This window comes from Oreochromis niloticus, linkage group LG16 (assembly GCF_001858045.2).
Source record: "Oreochromis niloticus isolate F11D_XX linkage group LG16, O_niloticus_UMD_NMBU, whole genome shotgun sequence".
NCBI classification, from domain to species: Eukaryota; Metazoa; Chordata; class Actinopteri; order Cichliformes; family Cichlidae; genus Oreochromis; species Oreochromis niloticus.
Window position 1 is genome coordinate 13,497,809 of NC_031987.2, and position 20,468 is coordinate 13,518,276.

Genomic DNA, 20,468 nt, shown 5'->3' on the forward strand with positions numbered 1-20,468 from the left:
GATAAAGCAGTCCATACTGTAGGGTGGTTGGGTGGGCCCGCCTTGTAATTGTCTGGAGTGCCTTGGTTTCTCACTCAGATCACTCTAGCTCATCACATCTTGTTTCCAAAAGCCAAGTTGGTGAGTCAAGATGCTCAAGGCTTCATTATGGTACTTGATGATGGATTATGTCACAGTGACTATCTTGCAGTCATGGTAGAATCAGCAATCCAGAAAACAGAGAACACTGAAGGCATTTGGGTTTGTTTTCTGCTGCATCACATCACAAATTTATTTAGGTCAAGTCAAAAATACATTTTTATAGATATTTTCTGTCTGTCTGCTACATGAAATAAACACAATCAGAATGAATTATTTACACGAATCACAAGGTCGTACACTGAGTAAGACAGTAGAAGAACGCAAAGTTACTTTGTGTGCAGAAAGGGAGACAGCGAGAAGGTACTTCATGGTCAAGTCGAGCATCCATTACGAAACGACCAGCGCTGAAAGCAAACGATCATGTTTTCAAGGCAAAAAAGACACGCCTCAGAAATAAAAACACACTTGGCAAAAGAATACAGTATTCAGATGGACACGAATAACAACACATTCAGAGTTACATCGGAGAACAGCCACACCATGTTTAACTGGGATGGCAGTCATAAATATTTGATACGTTTTGACAGGGGATTTGACAGTATTATAACTTTGGTCCAATTTACATGTTCACTAGAGCAGCCAATACAAACCCTGTGTTGGTCATAAATTATTTTTATGTTGGCTGATCATTTGAGGTAATAATGTCCAGTAACAATTTAATCAGATGAGTACAAGATAACTATTCTGTCTGACAGCATGATCACCCTTATCCCATATTCATCTGGATTCACACAGGCACCAAGGTTTTCTGTTAAATTCCCAACTGATAACTGCCTCCATGTGTAATTAGAAACTTAAGATACTAATGGAAAAAATCAAATCTTGCTGTAATTGTAAAGAACTTTGATTCTCTTTCCTTTTGCTTCCTGGAAAAAAAAATCCTCAAAATAAAATTGGATTTCAAAATGTTTTAAACACCCAGACAATGAGTCAGCAGGGGAAAAAAGCAAGAGCAATAATAGCTCCAGTGTGGCCAAGCAGATTTTTATATACAGTAATGATCATACATGACTGAATCATACAATTGTGTCCACTGGAGCGTGTATTCTTTTCTGTCTGCATGTCGTCATTGTATCCATCAGCAGCTGCATCTCACTGTGGCAGGGCTTTCAAGATGGCATTCACCTCCTCAGCTACCGCCGTCAGGGCAAACTCAAACTGGTCCTAATTAGGAAGAGCAGGGAAGTGAGGCACTTGGGTAATGATGCACAATCTGAAGACTAGAAAAAAACATACTAAAAACAATATGCCTACAAACAATGGACGGTATGTACCTTGGTGCGGACTAGGCCAGGTCTCTGGTCTCTGATGTGCTCCAGTGTGGCTGCAATGTCGATCTCCTTCACCCCTAATGTCATCAAGAATAGTAGCAGCATCACTAATAGTTTTTTTCTGATCTCCATCAATCTAAATCTGCTATTTTCAGATGATATGATGTATGATGTAGAAAATTCACAAAATAGATCTGTTGAGGTTATTTGTGAAGAACTATTGTGATAGAACTGACAAGAGACAGTGAAAAGGTCAATGTCTCATTTGAGGTTGAAGATTAAACAGACAGCAACCATCTCTGATAAACAAAAACAGATTCTGACAACTGCAAGAAAAAAAAAGGGAAAAGATAATGTAATCCAGCTGAAATTAGTTTCATTAAAATAAGACTTTGAATGGTATAGATGTAATTTGATTGCATTTCAAGTTTCCTGACTCTTTCTAAAGGATTCCAGTTAAGCTGCTAAACCACTCAGCTCGAGAAATACTGCAAAAGCATGCGCACATGCTTATGTTTGTAATTATTAAAATGTAGTCTGAACTACCAGTACCCAATTTCTTTCAACAAGCAGCTTGTAACTATAGCACCCTCTGCTGTAGTTGATAGGAAATGCAACCGTAATATGACTCAGACCAATTAAAGGTTTGACTTCTCAAAAGCTTTCACTGCATCATCTGTGGGCTGTAAGTCATAAAGATTAGGTATGGATGTAATGTATCTGGGTAATGTTTTTGTTTTTAACTGACTCACCCTTGGCCATGCGGTTCAGCACCATGTCAATAAGGATATACGTGCCAGTTCTGCCAGTGCCATCACTGTGGGAGTGACACAAACGCAAACATGATCTTACAAAGTATTTTTCTTTAAAATACCCTTTAAGCAGAAAATTCACATGTATATCTGCAATTTCTGTTGTTCCACAGAAATCTGTGATCCTACAAACCCCAGAGTATCATCCTTTCATTCTTACCCGCAGTGAACGATGATTGGACAGGAACGACCTCTGTAGCATTTATTCACCTTCCTGAACAAGTAGAAACCAGGGAGAGAAAAGAAAGAAAAGGACAAAGGACAGAAAAATGTGCTTGGTTATAAAATATTTATGGTAAAGGTTACAACTGACCTTTGCACAAAAAAATAATAACATCTTATTATTAATATAGAAATGGCAAATTCTGCTTTGCGTATTTGTGGAATATCACAGTGAAAACAAAGTAAGTGACCATGTTGGAAATACAAGGAATGGAATAACTGTATGTGACAGGTAAACAAAATGAGATCAGGAAATTTGACTGGACAAAATTAGATACTGCATGAGGGTGTGGAGGACAGTGAGGTGGTGAAAACAGGATAGAATAAGTGGAGAGGAAGCCACAGATTCACTGTCCCTCTTGCAGTAGCCAGTCACACCTGCCAATGCTCATTTTTGTGACTATGCAACTGGAGCCAGAGTACTAGCTGCAAACCACAAAAATGACACTGGGAGATGTTAAAATACAAACCTGTCAACCTGCACACTGGGGTAGAGGGAGAGAGAGAGTGTCAGCGATGATGGATTAAGCTTGAAATGAATTACATGGAAATTGAGCATATACACTGACAAATGGCAGGGAGGATGGAAAACACAGAAAAGAGATGGACATGAAGGCGATCAGCGGGATTCAAATCCACCAATGTGACCACTGGTATTTCAAGGGTTTATACATATATTTATTTGTATACTTTTGTATAAACAAGGGCAGTCTGCGTGCATGTTTGTGGATAGTTTCTTACCTGCGGAAGTCAAGCAGTGGTCGTGTGGAGGTGGGGATGCCATCAGCTGGCCAGCTCAGCAGGTGAAACTGGGTCAAGGTACGTGTCTCCTGCGTCTGGACATTTTTCAGGTAGAAGCTACGCACCAGGAAGTCCTTGCACCAGATGTGTTCTGACACCAGGTTCACCTGACACACACAAAGACACAGTGGGGAGGAAAGAAGAGAGGGAGGGGTTGAAAAATATGACTCATGAATCTTTTGAATTGTTTAAAATTTAAACATACAGGGATTCAACTTGCAAGCATTCAGTCAGGTAAACTAACAGGAGGGAAAAAAAGGTTATACATACTGTGTACTGACTTACTTACTGTGAAAATACCTTTAGTATAAACAAGGCACAGTGACTCTTAGTCTAATCAGCTTTATTCACTGTATTCTCTATGACTCATCGTTTTTTGTCATATATTTTGAACAGAAACAGCAGGGCTAATCAAGGGATCTTTTCCATGAGTGTTGAAACAGTCTTGCAAATATCGATACAGGAATCAAACTTTGCATCTTTATCTCTCTGGTATGGAGCCATTAATTTGAAAAATCCCATTAGCCACAACAGTTTTCAATTTTTTCCAATTTGACCATCTCAGAAACAGCTGTTTTATTACATCATTTCAAACACTGCCTACTTTTCAAGTTTCACTTTGATTTATATGCCTTTCGCTATAGGTAGGTCAAACATAATGTAAACCAGTTATTTTTCTAACATGCTAACAGACAGATAACATTAGGTCACACCAACAGCCACTTAAGTATCACCAGTTAACCCGACAAGCAGTTGTTTGGAGACGTTCAAACCCAGAACCTTCTTGCTGTGAGGCTGCCCAGATATTTGTTGTATTGGCTAAATAAAATGACAAATCCAACTATGATATCAAGTATATAAAGTTATTGCTCTCTGAGTTCTGCCCTCTCCTTTACTCCATGGTGAATGATTTGTTTCTCCAGGAACACATTTTTAACACTCATGCAAAGCCGGATGTAGGCACCGGGGGTATTTGGGGTTTAGTACCATGTCTAAGCTCTCCTACATACAGCTGGAGATGGAACCACCATCCATTTGAATAGTTGGCAGCCCTCTCTAAATCATAACCCACCATAAACAACAAGCTTTTTGGGGACTAGCTAAGAACTGGGTAGCCAGTGAGGAGTGTAAGAGATCTATCATGGAGATGCAACTAAAATAAATACTGTTAAAAATATTTAAAAGCTTTCAGACTTCAATTTGGTGAAACTTGTAAAATTTGACACTATGATCATTCTGGAATGGCAAGTCTAGTTTACTTTACATAAAAATATACATATTTTCTTGCCTTTGTGGACAGCCATCTTGAAAACAGCCACCATCTTAAGACATCAATTAGCTAACAGGCTTTATAAAAACAAAAATGTGGTGACAGAAGCAGATATGTGCCAATTTTTGCACTTGTATCCACTTGTGAATGATTTCTCTGTAATGTTGTCTTCTGCACTACACGAGAAAAGTCAAAGTTAAACAGGAAATGAACCTCATAGATGTGGTAGAGTGACGAGCCCTCGTCAGGCCAGTATCGTTCACACTGCTTCTCTCCATCCTCCACCAAAGCTGTCATCATCACAATCACTGTGCAGCCGTTCTCCCACACCATCTGAAGGTTGAACAGAGCAAGCACACACACAAACACACATCTTAACGTCACTTTAAGAAGACTCAGTATATAGCTGTAAAATATGCACTGCTTTACTATTTCTTTTGCACTGAATATATTACAAATTCATAGAAATGGGAGAAAGACAGAGTGATGGGGAAAAGAAAGCAGAGGGGAGACTGCACCAACCTGCCAGAAATCAGCAACAGTATGGGGAAGAGGTCCCTGTGTGGCAATGTAAGATGGTTGGCGAGGATCATGATCAAACTGTTGATTGAAAAAGGAAAAAGATGCAATTTATATTTTCATAAATCTCGAATATCAAGAGAGAAAAATATGTCACAGTGTATCCTGATTGAGCTGCAGATGGATGTGTTGTATGTTCTCATACAACACATCCAAATAATTATGCTTCAAAGTGTTTCCTTACATCCAAACAACGACTTCTTTCTTTATAAAGTCATCTATGCAGCAACAGAGTATTACACAAATTTATACCTAACTGAATAACTATGTCATATTTTATATATGTTTTATTTTACATGAGGGATTCTTACAATGATGCTGGCATTGATATAATCTTGTTTATTGGGGTTTACATCAGTCTTCAGTTTCACACGAGAGTGATCATCTGGAAGAAAAAAGAAGGTGTTTGGGCTTTAATTATGTTTAGGTTAAAGGTTGGTGAGACTTTCAATTAAACACTTTGCATGAAAATGTGCAAAATATAGAAATGATAAAAAGTGTTACATGTTAATGAACTAACAGGGGAGGGCTTCAGCATGTCTGTTTTTGTCCATGTTGTCTGCGGACTGAGCCACAGCTACTGAACTGGGTTCTGCCTGATAGGAACACAAAGCCTCCCACTCCTTCTGGAGACGGTCCTTATTACGCAGGTGATCCTCCATATACGCCTGAGGAAGAGACGGGACATGAGAAATAAATATTTCATAAACAAAGAGCAGAGAATACCTTTCATCAATCTGTAGTACTGTAGACTGTTTTCACTCACTAGTATCATGTGACCAGTGGAGATGTCCATGTTAGACTGGGCAGGCTCCTCACTCCAGGACGGGGTGGAGCTGTGAGTGGAGGATGGGCTGTGCTGGGGACCATCACTGAACTGGGAGGAAACGCTGCTGACACGGGATGTATCTGTACCCCTCCGTCCACCCGCACCCGTGTTTACAGCAGGTCCAGAGATGCTGCTGGTCACCCCTCCCACACAGTCCTGGCGGCACAGGGAGGATTTAGATGCCATGTGCTGCCGACATAGCTCCTGAACAGATGGAAAACTGCATTACTTTAGGCATTTAATGCATAAACTGCACGCAATTAACTGCCTGACTTAAGAGCTATTCTCTATGCTTCAAATTATCTGCCTTTTTCTCCTTTTCCAATCCATTATAACACCTCAACACCGGGAAAATACATAATGATGAAAATGCATCGAATAGCACTAAAAGGACACTTGTATGTAAGGGATTTTGACCAGACCCCTTATGTAGCCTTACCTGGTAGTCAAAGTGAGTTTCTGCTCCTCCCTCTGGCCCCAGGCCAAGCTTGCCATTGTTCACTTGCTGAGCATAGTGCCTGAGACAAGCTACGGCCATGGCCAATACCAGCACACCTCCAACAACTGCCATGGAAACAAGGGTGATAACTGTCCCACTGGAGCCCTGGGAAACCCTGGTTACCTGAGGGAGACCCCGCGCATCTGTCCTCTAGAAAAAGGATGATCATAAAGAGCAGTGAGTAAGATATAGACAAGTGGGCAGGAACACAAAGAAAACAGGTTGTTATCTCCATTTTTTAACATGCGCATCAACAGTCAACCCAAACTAAGGTGCTCCAGCAAATCCACCCTCACTACTGCAATTCAAAGGCCACTCATTTCCTTTTACCAACAGAATTGCTTCTCTGTAACTGCACCTGACAGCAACGTGTGCCCAGTGAGCAGCTGAGCTAAGTTTAAAAGACAGAGGTCTTAAAGGTCAAGGTGTTGCGCCCCAGAAATCATTAAAAAGACAGCTGAGGCTCCAGGAGATCAGCCAACCATCTTATACGACATGCCATGTATCAGTGCTATGAGGTATCGTCTGCCCCCAAGTGTCATTCCACCTATTCTTCAACTTGATCTTTATTTACAAACAATTTTCCCCATGCTACCCGCATACAACAGAAGTCACCAGCTCTGCTTTGCCAGCTAATGCTGTGGCTGTTTCTCAGTGGTGGAATTGAAATGTCAGTCCAAGGAAAAACTCATAAAAATGAATAAATAAACCAACCAGCCTTGAAAGGACAAGTTAAATTTGAAGGCCAAGCTAGAGAAGAAAATCAAAAGCCAGAAGGGAAGTGCACAGCGGTAACCAAAGAGACAGAGGTAGTACAGTATCTTTACTTTGTCCTAACTTTACAGTATATCATCGTTTCTCTGACAAACACTACCAGCACTGAGATATTGTGTGATTAAAAATGCAAAGAAATTGTCCTTTGTCGTAGTTTACAAAATTTACATAAAACCACTAAAAACTGCTTAAGGTAATTTAGAAATGCAGTAATTTAGGAAGGGGGGGAGGGGGGGGGGGACAACATCATTTGAATAAATTAATAACACACACACACACACACACATGTCTAGTGAGAAAAAAAACATCAGCTTGTGCCATTTGATCACATCAGTATCAGATACACAGATGCTGGCAGCACGACTGTGATATTATCACTGTAGCCCTGAAAGCAATCTGTCTGTGTGCGTGCCTGTGTGTGTGTGTGTGTGTGTGTGTGCGTGCCTGTGTGTGTGTGTGTGTGTGTGTGTGCGTCATCCTTATATTCAATCTACATGTGCATTTTGGAAATAATGATCGATTACACACAAAGACTGACACATGAGTAAGGATTCAGAGGCTAGGAATCAAGCTGTTTATGTGAAACGGTGAATAATGAGGTTAATGACATTGGTGACTGTTGCCATAGCACCTGGGATCTGGAAGCCTCAGTAGGGGTGAGGTGGGGGGGGGATGGAACTCCATGGCAACAAGTGAAATGCTGGTTGTTAGGATGTGTTGCCTCACTTATTGGTTCTGGCAACCAAAATTTACACACACAAAAAAAGAGTTGTATACAGCACAAGTGTAGTGATGGTGTTAACAAAGGTTACTTTATTGCTGAAGGTAATAAAAGTGATTGGAATCAAGTTATTCCCACTGAGCAACCTAACATAGCCCATCCTCAGCACTTTCTTAGCTATGCATTTAATTCATGTCACAGTATCAGTACTAAACAAAGCCACAAAAGATAAGCGCAAATAAAGAAGCAGTACACATCTGTGATTAGATCAGAGAGAAAATGTTAACAAAAAAGATGAAAAATGTCCGTGTGTTAATCAAATACCTCTCCCACACCAGTCTGCACAATCTTCAGACCCGTCTCAGACTCCAGGAAATTCTTTTCAGATACTGTTGGAGTAAAAAATAAAAAAACAACACAGGCTTTTTAATATCGGGTCTAACACTGTAAAGCGACTCTTGCATACAACCTGACAAAAACACATTTATTTACAACGTTTCAGTTCTCCATGAGGCAAACGGTTCATGGAAAAGAAATGCCTATAGTATGTATAAGTCTACCAAACAAAAACATTCCTAATGTAATATAGAAAGGTAAACTCTTCACTTTTTTTCATTTCTGATGTTGTTTTGTCTTGTACTCTTCTTAGTGTTTCAGTGGGGATGAATCCAAAGATTGGGAACGTATATTTTGAGCCTTATGGTCTTTTTTAGCCTTATGGTGAAATCGTGTTTAACATATGTACAGTATGTGGATAAATCTGTGTTTTTGAGCCTTACCGGCTTTAGCAGCTACCTCTGCTGCCGTCATGTTGTGCTCGTTCTGTCGGATACGGAAAGTCAGTGCAGGACCGACGACGCTGGCAACACATAAACACAGGGACACACATGTTGGATCGCTGAAAACTGTAAAAATACAGGAATGAAGAGTACAACAAACTAACTGTCTGAAGCATCAAACACATGCAACTGCAGTGCTACCTAATGTTGATGAAGCTGCTTGTTGTCAAGTGTATTTTATCAGCCAGCAGCTCCAACATCTTGACTCCATCGTACAGACTCAGGGGACTACGAATGAAACAAACATCATTAATTTTGCTGTAAACACAATTTTTTAATAAATGTCTTGTTTTCTGCTTTTTACTTTTAAATAAATGACTATTGACGTTACAAAACAGGCTATAATTAGACAGCATTTATTAAAGCATCACTACATTAAACAAATCATTAGTGACTCAAACAAAGTTGTTTTTCATGTTTTAGACGTGTTTACTATGAACTGAAGAACTGAGTGTTAAAATAGATCAAGTTCTGACCTCTGATTGGTGACAATGTACCCATACTCCTCTTTGGCCCCTGTGCTCTCCACTACTGGCAGCCCCTGTCCCTTAAAATCTAGTCCAGCTTCAGCGGGAGCGGCCTGCGGAGGCTGGGAGGCAGACGGGGGAAGGCTGGGACTCTTGGATGAAGGTGTAGCTTGGACTGAGGGAGTGGAGGGGACAGGGGCAACAGGAACAGGCTTCTCTGGTTTACTGGAAATGCTGTCTGTTTTTAACAGCTGCATATAAGGGGGAGAGGAGAAAACATGCCTATGTAAGAACCTATGATTACATTTTTAATGACTGCTATCAGTAGATGCTAACATACTTCCTTGAGGGTGTTGAGGTCTTTTTCGACTGGATCTATGAATACAGAGAAAATCTGTTTTACAGAAATGCTAAATAAAAATTGCTGAAAATTGTAGGGATTAGGATATTTCTATATTTAAGAAATTATGAGTTTGTTGGTTTTTTTGTTTTGGTTTATTACCAAGTTGGGGGTGTGTGCCAGTTTTGCCCTGATGCTGCAGCAGTGTGAGAGCTAGCTTGTAGAGCTGCTCCTGACTGAGGTCTCTTGGATCGACTCTGTACTTCTGCAAGACAGCCGACATCCTTTGGAGCAAGTCATCTAACACAGGATGGGTTTACCGTTATTTTTGCAACAATCATTTTTCAAACATATTGGCAGATTTTGTATGTGCATCCATAGTTTAAATATGTGTGTCATTATATTTATGCTGTATATAATTATGCTTGCGTTCTTTTTCTCACCGTTATTCCCAGACAGTGCGCTATAGTCCTGAAGAACTTTCTTATTCTGCGAGGGCTGCTGCCTGCCTGCAGTACCAAGCCTCTCCTGTAGGGTGTAGTCTTCCACATAGTCCACTGGTATATCCAACTCCAAGTCCTCATAATAAGGCAGACCTGCTCATGAAAGCAGGTACAGTGGGAAAGTTGTTTGTGATTGGCACAAAAATGTGCCAGAGTTCTATATTTTTTTTAAGTCTATGGATATTTTCTGCATGAGAAACTGAAGGTGTGCATGAGATTTCATAGTTAATATATATAAGTTTATGCATTTAAATATTTTTAAACTATCTATTTATCTTTGTGGTGAATTAGTAAAAAAAATTTATGAAAAAAAGTAATTATGTTTAGATTTTTTTTACCTGCAGGAACCATGGAAGGAGCTCCTCTGTGGCGGTAAGACGGCTGTGCAGATGCCAGGTAAAGAGACAGAGCTTCCAGGAGCAGCTGCCTGTCACGCTCACGTTCTCTCTGGTTGGTCTGGGACCTCGAGGAAGGGCGGGCATAGGCACCTGCTGAACCCATGAGAGATCTCTCTACTTCGTCTTGGTACCTATGCTGTGTTGGCAGGGACAGTATATAATACCTGTTATACTAGATGTAAACTGTGGCACATTATTATGTGTGTTACACTTATATGCAAAAGTTTGTCTACACCTGTGCATGAAGTGTAAATGAATGACATAGACCCTGCTAATCTGCTGCTAATCACAGTGTGTGTTTTCATACCTGGCGGTATGTGTATGGGTCCATAGATGCTGTTTGCATGCGCAGTGGCGACTGAGGCGGCTCAACAATCATGTAGTCCACATATTTGCCACTAGGAGAAGCAGATGCTGACTTTGAACTTTGGTGGTGGGAGGAGGGCTGTTTGGACCTGGCGACCGAGAGAGAATCGACTAAATCTGTTATATAAATATACAATCTCTCTCTCTGTCAATTTCAAAATAACTAAGGTGTACTTGCTGAGACAAGGATGAGGTGTTTGGCTTTGAGGGAAGTGTGGTATGAGGAACTCTTTTCAGCTCCTTTGACAAAATATACTGGGTGATGTCATCCTGCCATGACAGCCCTGCACACACAGATGGAAAATAAATTTAAAAAAATAGCTGTAAGTAAAAAGTGCAAGACTAACGTGTGTGTACAGATTACAGAAATACAGACAGAAAAAGGGGCTGAAATTATGAATGAATAGAGCACTTTTTTGTTTGATCGCAGCTATTTAAATACACGTGCGTATTCACTTTAACACTTTTAGCTCTCTATTATGTTCTGTCTCACCTTCTAGCATGAGCTGTTTTAGAACTTCTTGCATCCTCTTCAGAACAGGAACTGACACCTGGTACTGGACCTGGTCCTGCTTAGAGCTTCGACACTGACCAAACAACCCATCTGAAATACACACATGAATACGGATGTAATTATGTAACCCCAAATTTGGCAAGGGCAGCCTCTCGAGTCCTGGTCCAGGATACAACAACTAAGCTGATAGTGATTTCACAGCGCAGCAGGAAATCAACAGGTGCAAGTAACAAAATTTGGCTGACTTTTTATGTGGCTGTGTCAGCTGTGTCTCCGGACCCCGTTGTACTACGGCATCACTGACATACTGCCATGTCTGCTTACAGTTATGACAAAAAAGCCAGAGTGCAACGCTTGAACAGAAGGGAGCAATCGTTAACTTTTTTCTTCATTCAAAATGTCTGCTGTGTAAAAAAAAGCCCTCAGGAGAAATTCCCCTCATAACAAAGACATTGCCATAATGGAGAAGCTATTATATTTTTAAAATCTCAATAAGCCTCTGAGAATGATCCCATTATTTCACAAGACATCAAGCGAAGTTCAGTTTTTTGTGCTTTTTGTGATTTAACCGTATACATTTCAATACAAATGGTTCCACTGACACTGCTTTGGAGGTTATTTAGTCATAGCTGTAATTCATATGGTGGCCCACACTACACTAGCCCACAGCAGTGAGTCATAGTTTTGAAGTTCAGCCCACACACTTGTCACAATCCTTTTGAAGAGCTCCTGTCGCCATCTGTGTGTGTAAGTGCTTTTGAAAAATTGAAGTCGCTAACTTACAGGTACCTTCATGGCAACAGAAATATTAATAGCATATTGTCAGGATCACCTGGGGACAGCTTTCTCTCTTTGTTATCATAAACCGCATCCATCGTCATGGATCTGCTCTTCAGCGATAAATTACTGGGATCTTAACAAAGTTAGTATTTGCTGCACTTGCACTTAGGTAATCAGTGCAATGCAATAGGAATTACCCCTATAAATAATAAATAAACTGTTTGGGTTACATGGAAAAGGTCTGGAATCAGTGCTTAAAAAGTGTATGTTCCACACAGATGGATGATAAAAAGTGTAGGTTAGAGTTTTGTAAGCATCTGACTCACTTGGGTAAGTTTATTGCAAATGAAACGCTGTGAAAAGTCTAAATCAGATATAGAAGGCTTGTGTTTCTAATCTGAATACTCAGTGAATTAGGACCTAGATTGCTGAAATGCTATGTGATAGGAATAAAGATAAAACCGAGCAGGCTATGCTTTAACTGGTGCACTGATGAGTCACCACAGCCACTACACCAGCTAAATCTCACACAACCCACTTTGCCACACTGAGATAGTGAATTGTTTTAGTGAACAGATTAGAGAGGATTAAGGTGTTTTTATAGCCACACATTTTGTATGAAAGAGCCCAGCTTTTATTTTTTCAATTGAAAAGTCAGGAGCAGTGTAGAAAGTGTTACACATGCACTATGTCAGGTCAGGTATTGATTTAAAAGATGTTTTTTTTGTTTTTTTGCCCGAAAAGAAAACATTAATTCAGTTCCAGCTTGTTATTGCTTTAAGAAACAGTCACTAAAGGTAAAGAAATGATACCTACACAGTCATTATAATCTATGATTAAAGCCAAGACAACACTTTGAGTTAAGGTTGACATCGGAGCAGCTAAAAATGCTGTGAATTAGTGAGGTTGGACAGCAAAAACCAAGAGAATTTCTTTAAGACTTTTACTACGAGACTTTTCACTCTATTTTACCATTATCTATAGTAAAAAAATAAATATTCTATTATGTTTATTTAGTTTCCTTTTTGCAGAAAATGTTTCATGTGATAAGACCTAGGCCGTGTGCTGCATCACAGTTTTACCAGAGACATTTACAATCTCATGAGCGATACAGAATTTAAAAATTCTTATAAAGAAATAAAGATACAAACTTGTATATGTTTCCCCACCAAGACCACTAAAGAAAAACAATCATATAAATACATATCTCATCCTAATGATTGTGAAACGCACCATCAAATTACAAATGTTGATGAAGTGACATCCTGGCAGTTTATTGTACTAGTAGAGTGTAAAGCTGTTATTATTCCTGGTGAATGGACTGATGACAGAAAGAAGAAGGCAGAATTGAAGACAAATGAAGAGAAGCCATCAAACTGGACGGCTTGATTGGACTGGGATTATTGTGAGAGCTCAGGTTATTGCAGTAGATGTCATTTTTTTCTGCAGGGAACATAGGATATCGATTTCAGTGTTGTTGTCATCCAAAAGAATCTGACAATATGAAATCTGACAAGAATCTGACAATAGAAAGGTAACATTCAACATAAATGATCTCATTTAAAAACATACTCCCCCCAATATATTAACTGTGATTAAAAACATGCATTAGTTATTCATATCCTTGGAACAAAAGTATGCATAGTAACAATCAAGCTGTAAAACATTAATACATTTATCAGTCACGTTGGATTTATCACCTTAACAACAACAACACAGAAATATTAACACTCTGCACTCTGAGGGCTTAAATAGCATAGAAAAGAACCATATAAGTACCAGTCCACTTGTTTGGAAACAGTCCCAGTTTAATATTTTTGGTAACCTACAACTTGCTGTCCAACTGACAGAAAACCTGCAACAGCAGTTTCGTCTCATTTTCATCCCAGGTAAATAATGTAAAATAATGTAAAATAAAACAGGAAAAAACAGCCAGATGAAGTAACGATTTAATAAATTGACGCTACCCATACATGTAAAAGCACAAGCTCAGCCCAATCATCAGGTCATATGCATTCACTCACATTTATAGCACCATATATAATATAGGAAACCTCTAAACCGTCCTTAGTAGACTTGTGTTGTTACACATTAACCAGCAAAGATACAAGGTCAGGTTACTATACCACTATGTAGAAGAGGGATTAACATGCCTCCTACATTACACTGATAATGCTTCCAACAGCATACCCTACTAGAGTAACTGACCCTTCACAATATGATAAACAGACCAGCAACTGAGAGGGGAAAAGAGTGAGAGATTCTAAGAATCATAGGGATCATCAGTAAACCTACAAACACTTCTTTCTGGAAGAGACTGTCATGAGTAAAAACTACAGGCCTCAGCATAAAAACTTGGATCGTGCAGAGCAAAATGTGTCACTGCACACTCCACTACTTCTTGCAAATGCATGCAGAATAAAGCAGCTCGTTCATCCTGTCACAGACACAAACTCAAAGTATCTGAAGGGAGGTGTGTATTTCATTAAGCACACTAAAAAGGATGCAGTACGATACAATCATTGTTCCTTCACACGGTAGGCACACAGCAGTACTGAAGGTGAAAAGGGGACTTCACTACAATAATTCATGAAGGTATTAGATTTACTGCAACCATATAAAAGACTGCTTTACAATGAGCAGACATTATTAGAGTAATTACTGCTCAAGGGGTTATTGTGGATGCAATGAAGCCTTGGTGAAACCTCAGAGGACATCATAGATTAAGCCCATAAGTCTCTGATTACTGTTGGGTTGAAACAATAAACAACATTTGGCAGATCATTAAATTATTTGTTCTGTTTAGTTTTTTAAAAGGCACATTCACAAATCTTGTAGTTATTTAAGTTAAGTTAGAGAATGCAAACCTTATTTTTTGATTTATTCTTAGAGTTCAGTACCTTTGTAATCACAGAAATTATTGAAAACATTATTAGTGACTGAACAGAGTATAAAATATTAAAGTCTCAAAGATTAACAAAAACTGCTAGGCCTATATAACTACAACGAAGCCTGTGTGGACTGTACATTAGAAGGTCAAATAAATAAATAAATAAATAAGTAAGGCATTACGGCTACTACAAGGTTAGCAGTTAACTAAAAATGATCACCTTGCTGCCTACCAGCATATGAAAAATGTCATCCAAGTCCTTTATTCTGAACACAAACAGAGAAGATGTGTTGCTTCAGTTAATGAGGACACACCTTAATTCAGCCTTAATGTTTTTTTTAATTATTTTATTATTGCTCCTCGGTGTCTTCATCTAAACTCAACACAGTTGCTGTTATTCTTTATGAGTTAGTCATTTTTAGTTAGGTGTTACAGGAGCTGTGCTGGCCAAAAATTAGGTCAATTAATCTTTGTTGGCGTCTGACAAACACAGACCGTTTACAGCTTATTTTGCTTAGTAGGTTCTTGAGGTGGTACAGACATCAACAGGAAAAAAGAAAAAGGGGCACATTTCATCCACTTGGACTGTTTTTCTCCCAGTGTTGTCAGACACGCTGATATCTGTCTCTGTGTCTGCTCCTGGGCAGCTCATCCATTTAGTATTCTGTCCAATGGCTGTGCGTGTGCGTAAGTGAAGCTTCCACGGGGAAGGACGTAAGTGTGTGTGTCAGTGACTCATCACTGTATTAGCACAACAACTGTGGGGGTGTCGACCTCACTGTGATGTCAGTGTTGCTATGGAGACAGAGGGCAGGGGTGGGGCTTAAAATGAGGAAAAGGAGAGGGGCAGGTGACTGAGAATCTGTGGTAAATAAGGCAGAGAGAGCAAAAATCCTTGACTTGTGTTTGTATGAGTCTATGCGCAGCCTTTGTGTCAGGATCTGTGTGCGCCTAGCGTCGAGGGCTAATAATTTAGTATGGTGCAGTGTTACAGAAGGATTAAGAAAGCGGTCTGTCTTAAAAGTTTAACAAGTTCAAGAACATTGTGTTTGATTGTGTGTGTTTGTCTGTGCACGTGTGTGTGTCGTACTCACCATCTGAGCAGAACTGATCCCTAGTGCACAGTTTTCGCTCAAACAGGCAACCTGAGACAGAAACACAAAGAGAAGGCTAACAAGCACCCAGAGTAAAATCTTTTACAGTAATTTCCATGGAAACGACTGCCTTAAACGCACATTCAGAGGGCGAAAATGAGACAAAGTGAGCTTAACCTGGGCTTATTCATTTTAATGAGACACAAACTCAGTGGCAACCATAACACAAGCACCCACTATCGTCACCTTGCCTTTTATATACAAATGTTACGGATGTCAATACAAGTAGATGCAATTATTATTTACATAAGAATAAGCCTCTTATATAATGGCATTTTAGTCACCCCCTTAACCCAGTTAACCCAAAAAATAAATGGCTAAAACTTTATGACTGTACTGTGTTATTATTTGCATTTTCTGATGAAATGACACAGTTAAAATGATATCTGTGTTTGAACAAATGCATTTGATAAGCCTGGCTGAAGACAAAATGTTCGTGACCTTTACATTTTGTGGGTATAAAATGCATATTTGTTAAAAGATGACACTGTGATTGAACATGGGTGCAAATAACAATGCTTTCATTATATATTTTGGGGTATTTTACTGTAATTCATTTGTAGATTTTACACTTTCTTTTTTTAGGTCAGTGAGTAAGACCTTGGAGGGTACGGCAATGTGGGAAAGAGCAGGTGGCTGGCGATAGAGAGGAATATAACCCAGCAGAATATGCATGAGATAACTCGCCCCAGCTTTCTGTCTTTTTTCTTCTACGTCAATGCTTGGATCCCTTTGCATGTACCAGACAATAATTCAAAATCAATAAAATAAAACAAAATAATTCTAAGTAGATGTGTGTGACAGAGTGTGTACATGCAAAACTATATCTCAAATATGTCAGTAATCTAGCTGGCTGGTTAAACTCAAACTCGAGCAGAGAGCAAAGAATGAGAACTATTTTCTCTACCTTTTATTGAAATGACGCAGTACCTAAAAATGACTCACCGCTTAGAAACAGACACACTGCAAACACACAGTGCATGGATTTTGTATTGCTGAGAAGCCCTGAAACTTTCTTTTAATGAGTGGCATTAGTGAAGCAAAATCTTACAACTGTGAGTACAAACTGGATTTCTTTCACAAACAATAAGCCAAAGATGTGTTTGCGTTGCACTGACGTCAACACACCCACCATAGAAGGGATGGTGGTTACTACCTGAAGTAAGCTTTGGCAAAAATAAAAATATACATGCGCAACACTCACTGAATAAAAAAGCATCTGTGCAATTGCAGGGGCTTGCAGAAGGACTGACATACACGTCATCATAAGTGAAAGTAAATACCCTAATAAAATAAATTAAAAAAGAAAAACATATAAAAAATGTCTAAAGTTGATTTTAAATTATGGCTCTCATTTATTTATTTATTTTATTGTATGGTTTCTGTGCACTCTGGTTTATAAAACAGCACAGAGGAAGACCTTCAATATCTGAACAAGATATTGTTACATGTGTTTGCTTGCTATATATTCAACTATTATGATTTCACTGTAAAACTTTCTGCAGGCAGGTAGAATAAGTCAGCTTCCTCACATCAACAGATTAGATGGAGATAGTATTGCAAATATATCAGATATATCCTTTTCATAGTGATTATAATGTTCACTGTTGTATTTTATGTATATGTATATATCTATATATAGAGAGAGAGAGAGCAAGAGAGAGGGAACAGTAAAATGTATACCAGAGCAAGGTATTGTAATGTATCACAAATGTATCACAAAGATCCCAGTAATTCCATTAGCTTTTCTGAGGAAGCCTGACCTATCAAACAGTGTTTGTTTTGTCAGGCCATCAGAGAAATAACTGAGCGGAGCTACTCAGACACTGAGCATCATACGGTCTGCGAGAGGACGGACAGTCAGACATATGGATGAATTGTTCATCAAATGAACAGATGGAAGGAGGCATGTGTGAAAGAAGAGAGATGGAAGGAAAGGAGAGGTGCCAGCGGATGAATGGACAAAGGGAAGCAACAGTGGTTACTGGTTTCTCTCCATGGTGCTGAAATTTGAGCAGTACGGCTTTTCATTGTTCTTTCTGTTTATGCGCTTTCTTATTCTTTGGGTTTTACAATTCACATTGTTCTTTTTAATGACATTCTCAAAAGCCAGAACTAACACACCAAGATTTTGTGTTGATTTTTAAATTTTATTTTATAGAGATTTTTTAAGTAAGTAGCTCTGTCCTCCTTCCAATTTATTGTTTATCATTAAATTGTCACAAAATGTTTCTGGGTTGCTCTTGTGTTTGTTGCCAAAGAAGCCCACAACAGAAAGATGAAGTGAGAGAGAGAAAAAACAGTTGCTTTTTTCAGCTTAATTCTGAATTACTCCCTGAATTCACTGCCTGCATCACAAATCTCAACCTGCTCATGTTACACACACAATGCATCAATCTACTAAAAGAACTAAGCTCATAACCCAACCCAGCTGCCGTCAGTTTGAAATAATAAAGCTGAAACTGTATTGCTAGCATTGTTATAGAAATGACAGGGGCTATAATGCCACGATCATTTCTACTGAGTGGAAATGTTTAACTGGTTTCACATGTTTCAGCCCAGTAAACAAAATATTTATTGAACTTGAATTAGGTGGGTTTTTTGGTCACATTATTAAATACAGCTTTAGTTAGTTTAGTGATGTACATGTATATACCCCTGCTGTTTACTTTTCATCTTGTTTTGTAGAGCCTACACACACTAGTGTGGGCGTTATTCATTAACAAGTGGCTCCCTACTCTCTTGTCTCTCTTGGAAACGTGAAAATAAAAAAATAAATAAAAACTGAGCCCAACAAGGAGCGTCAGGGTGGTATTGTAAGTGTAATAGTACCCTAAAATGATCCCTTAATGCATCACAAGCCAAAAACAAAAAGCAAAAACAAAAAACAAAACAAAAAACTACTCATTGTTAAGACTCGGTTTTGTTTTCCCTGTTACTCCCCACATCCTCCATCTCTCCTCTGCCCGTGTTTAATCTCATTAAACATCCTCTGTATTTACACACACAGTCCATCTCTCAGTCCGTTGTTGAACGATAAGAAGAGTATAATAAAAGAAAGGAACTCATTACAAAACCAAAAACAGAGGATAAAGTATCCCACGGTAAAGGTGACACCATGGTAAAGTCATCTGCTAACATCAAACTGCGACTACATCCCAGGAGTGTATTTCGCGATGATTACCGCTCCACTATCATTTCTATCATTGTCTTACCGTATTTATCACAGATCCCTGGTTGATACAGCACCGTCAAAAGGAGCAGAGCTCGCCATGGTTTAAGGTGTTGCATGATCTTGCGAAGCTTCACAGCAGAGGAGGAGACGGAGAGAGAAAGATGCGGAGTCCCTCTGCGTTTCCCCTCTTTTAAACGTCCATATTGATAAAAAGAAGAAGAGCCCGTGCGGAGTCGACAGCTCACATTGAACCCTAAAAGCCCATGTGACGGGAAAAATATAAAAAATAAATAGGAGAGAAAAGTAACTCTTCACAGTCACCGGGTGGGGCGTGGAGATCGAGAGAAGCGGGGATAGACTGTTAACATGCAACGTATATCGACTCAACGACGGCACAGTTGCGGAAATAACGTAGAATCTGTAGAAACAAGGAGCTCTCTTCCATACAGGAGCTCAACCTGCACCTACGTCATCACGGCTTTGAGAAAGGGGGGCCGGGGGAGGTGAACGAAAGCGTTAACTTTTATAGTCCGTTCCTGAACGTCATCCATTCGTTATCCGTATTTGTTTTTCTTTTTTCTTTCTTTCTTTTTTGTGCGTCCTCTCACGTAAAATGTAGGTATATTTCTCTTCCTTCAAACATGTGCACATGTGTCAGTCGCATCAGTTGAAGGGTATACAGTACAGCCTCATATTTAATTTCTTGCCTCATTAAGGATTTGTCCGAGGTTAACTTTCTTGTAGCTGAAAGTAAATATGAGTCTTGTTAGAATTTAGCGCTAAAGGTTTTTGGTTTATTATTAAAATAGTTAAAAAATAATGTGCTCCACAGTCAAAGGTTTGGCGAGATTGTTAATTCTTCAGCCCTTCAATGAATTCAGGTAAGAGGACAGTGCACTAGGAGACCAGACCAAGGGAAAGGATTCCCACAGAATAAGGCTCTCTGAGCCCTACTCTCCCAAATATAATGTTTATGTAGGCTACACATTTATATTCTTCATCATTATTATTATTACTGTGTGTGTGTGTGTGTGTTCTTCCATCTCAAGGCAATTTTCTTTTGTCAACACTTGATGAGCTATAGCTAATAGAAACTCCACTAAATATGGCAGAACTCTCTTTT

General features: G+C 39.2%; 1 protein-coding gene across 2 annotated transcripts; it reads right to left on the minus strand.

Moving 5' to 3' along the window:
- Window positions 1-241: 241 nt before the first annotated feature.
- On the minus strand, window positions 242-19,819 carry ptprna (protein tyrosine phosphatase receptor type Na). Of its 2 annotated transcripts, none has more exons than XM_005451908.3 (24): window positions 19,386-19,817; window positions 16,111-16,161; window positions 11,326-11,436; window positions 11,011-11,116; window positions 10,774-10,921; window positions 10,407-10,602; window positions 10,009-10,161; window positions 9,728-9,865; window positions 9,566-9,600; window positions 9,235-9,476; window positions 8,900-8,986; window positions 8,699-8,778; window positions 8,244-8,308; window positions 6,365-6,574; window positions 5,863-6,129; window positions 5,617-5,764; window positions 5,408-5,481; window positions 5,040-5,117; window positions 4,731-4,850; window positions 3,188-3,354; window positions 2,385-2,438; window positions 2,165-2,229; window positions 1,416-1,489; window positions 242-1,305 (listed from the first exon to the last, which is right to left on the minus strand). In XM_005451908.3, exons 1-24 carry the CDS (start codon window positions 19,459-19,461, stop codon window positions 1,234-1,236), a joined length of 2,817 nt encoding a protein of 938 aa, XP_005451965.1. In that variant the 5' UTR covers window positions 19,462-19,817; the 3' UTR covers window positions 242-1,233. The 2 variants fall into 2 exon arrangements, with proteins under 2 accessions (XP_005451965.1, XP_005451966.1); XM_005451909.4 differs by having other exon boundaries at window positions 1,234-1,305; window positions 5,863-6,081; window positions 19,386-19,819.
- Window positions 19,820-20,468: the final 649 nt, after the last annotated feature.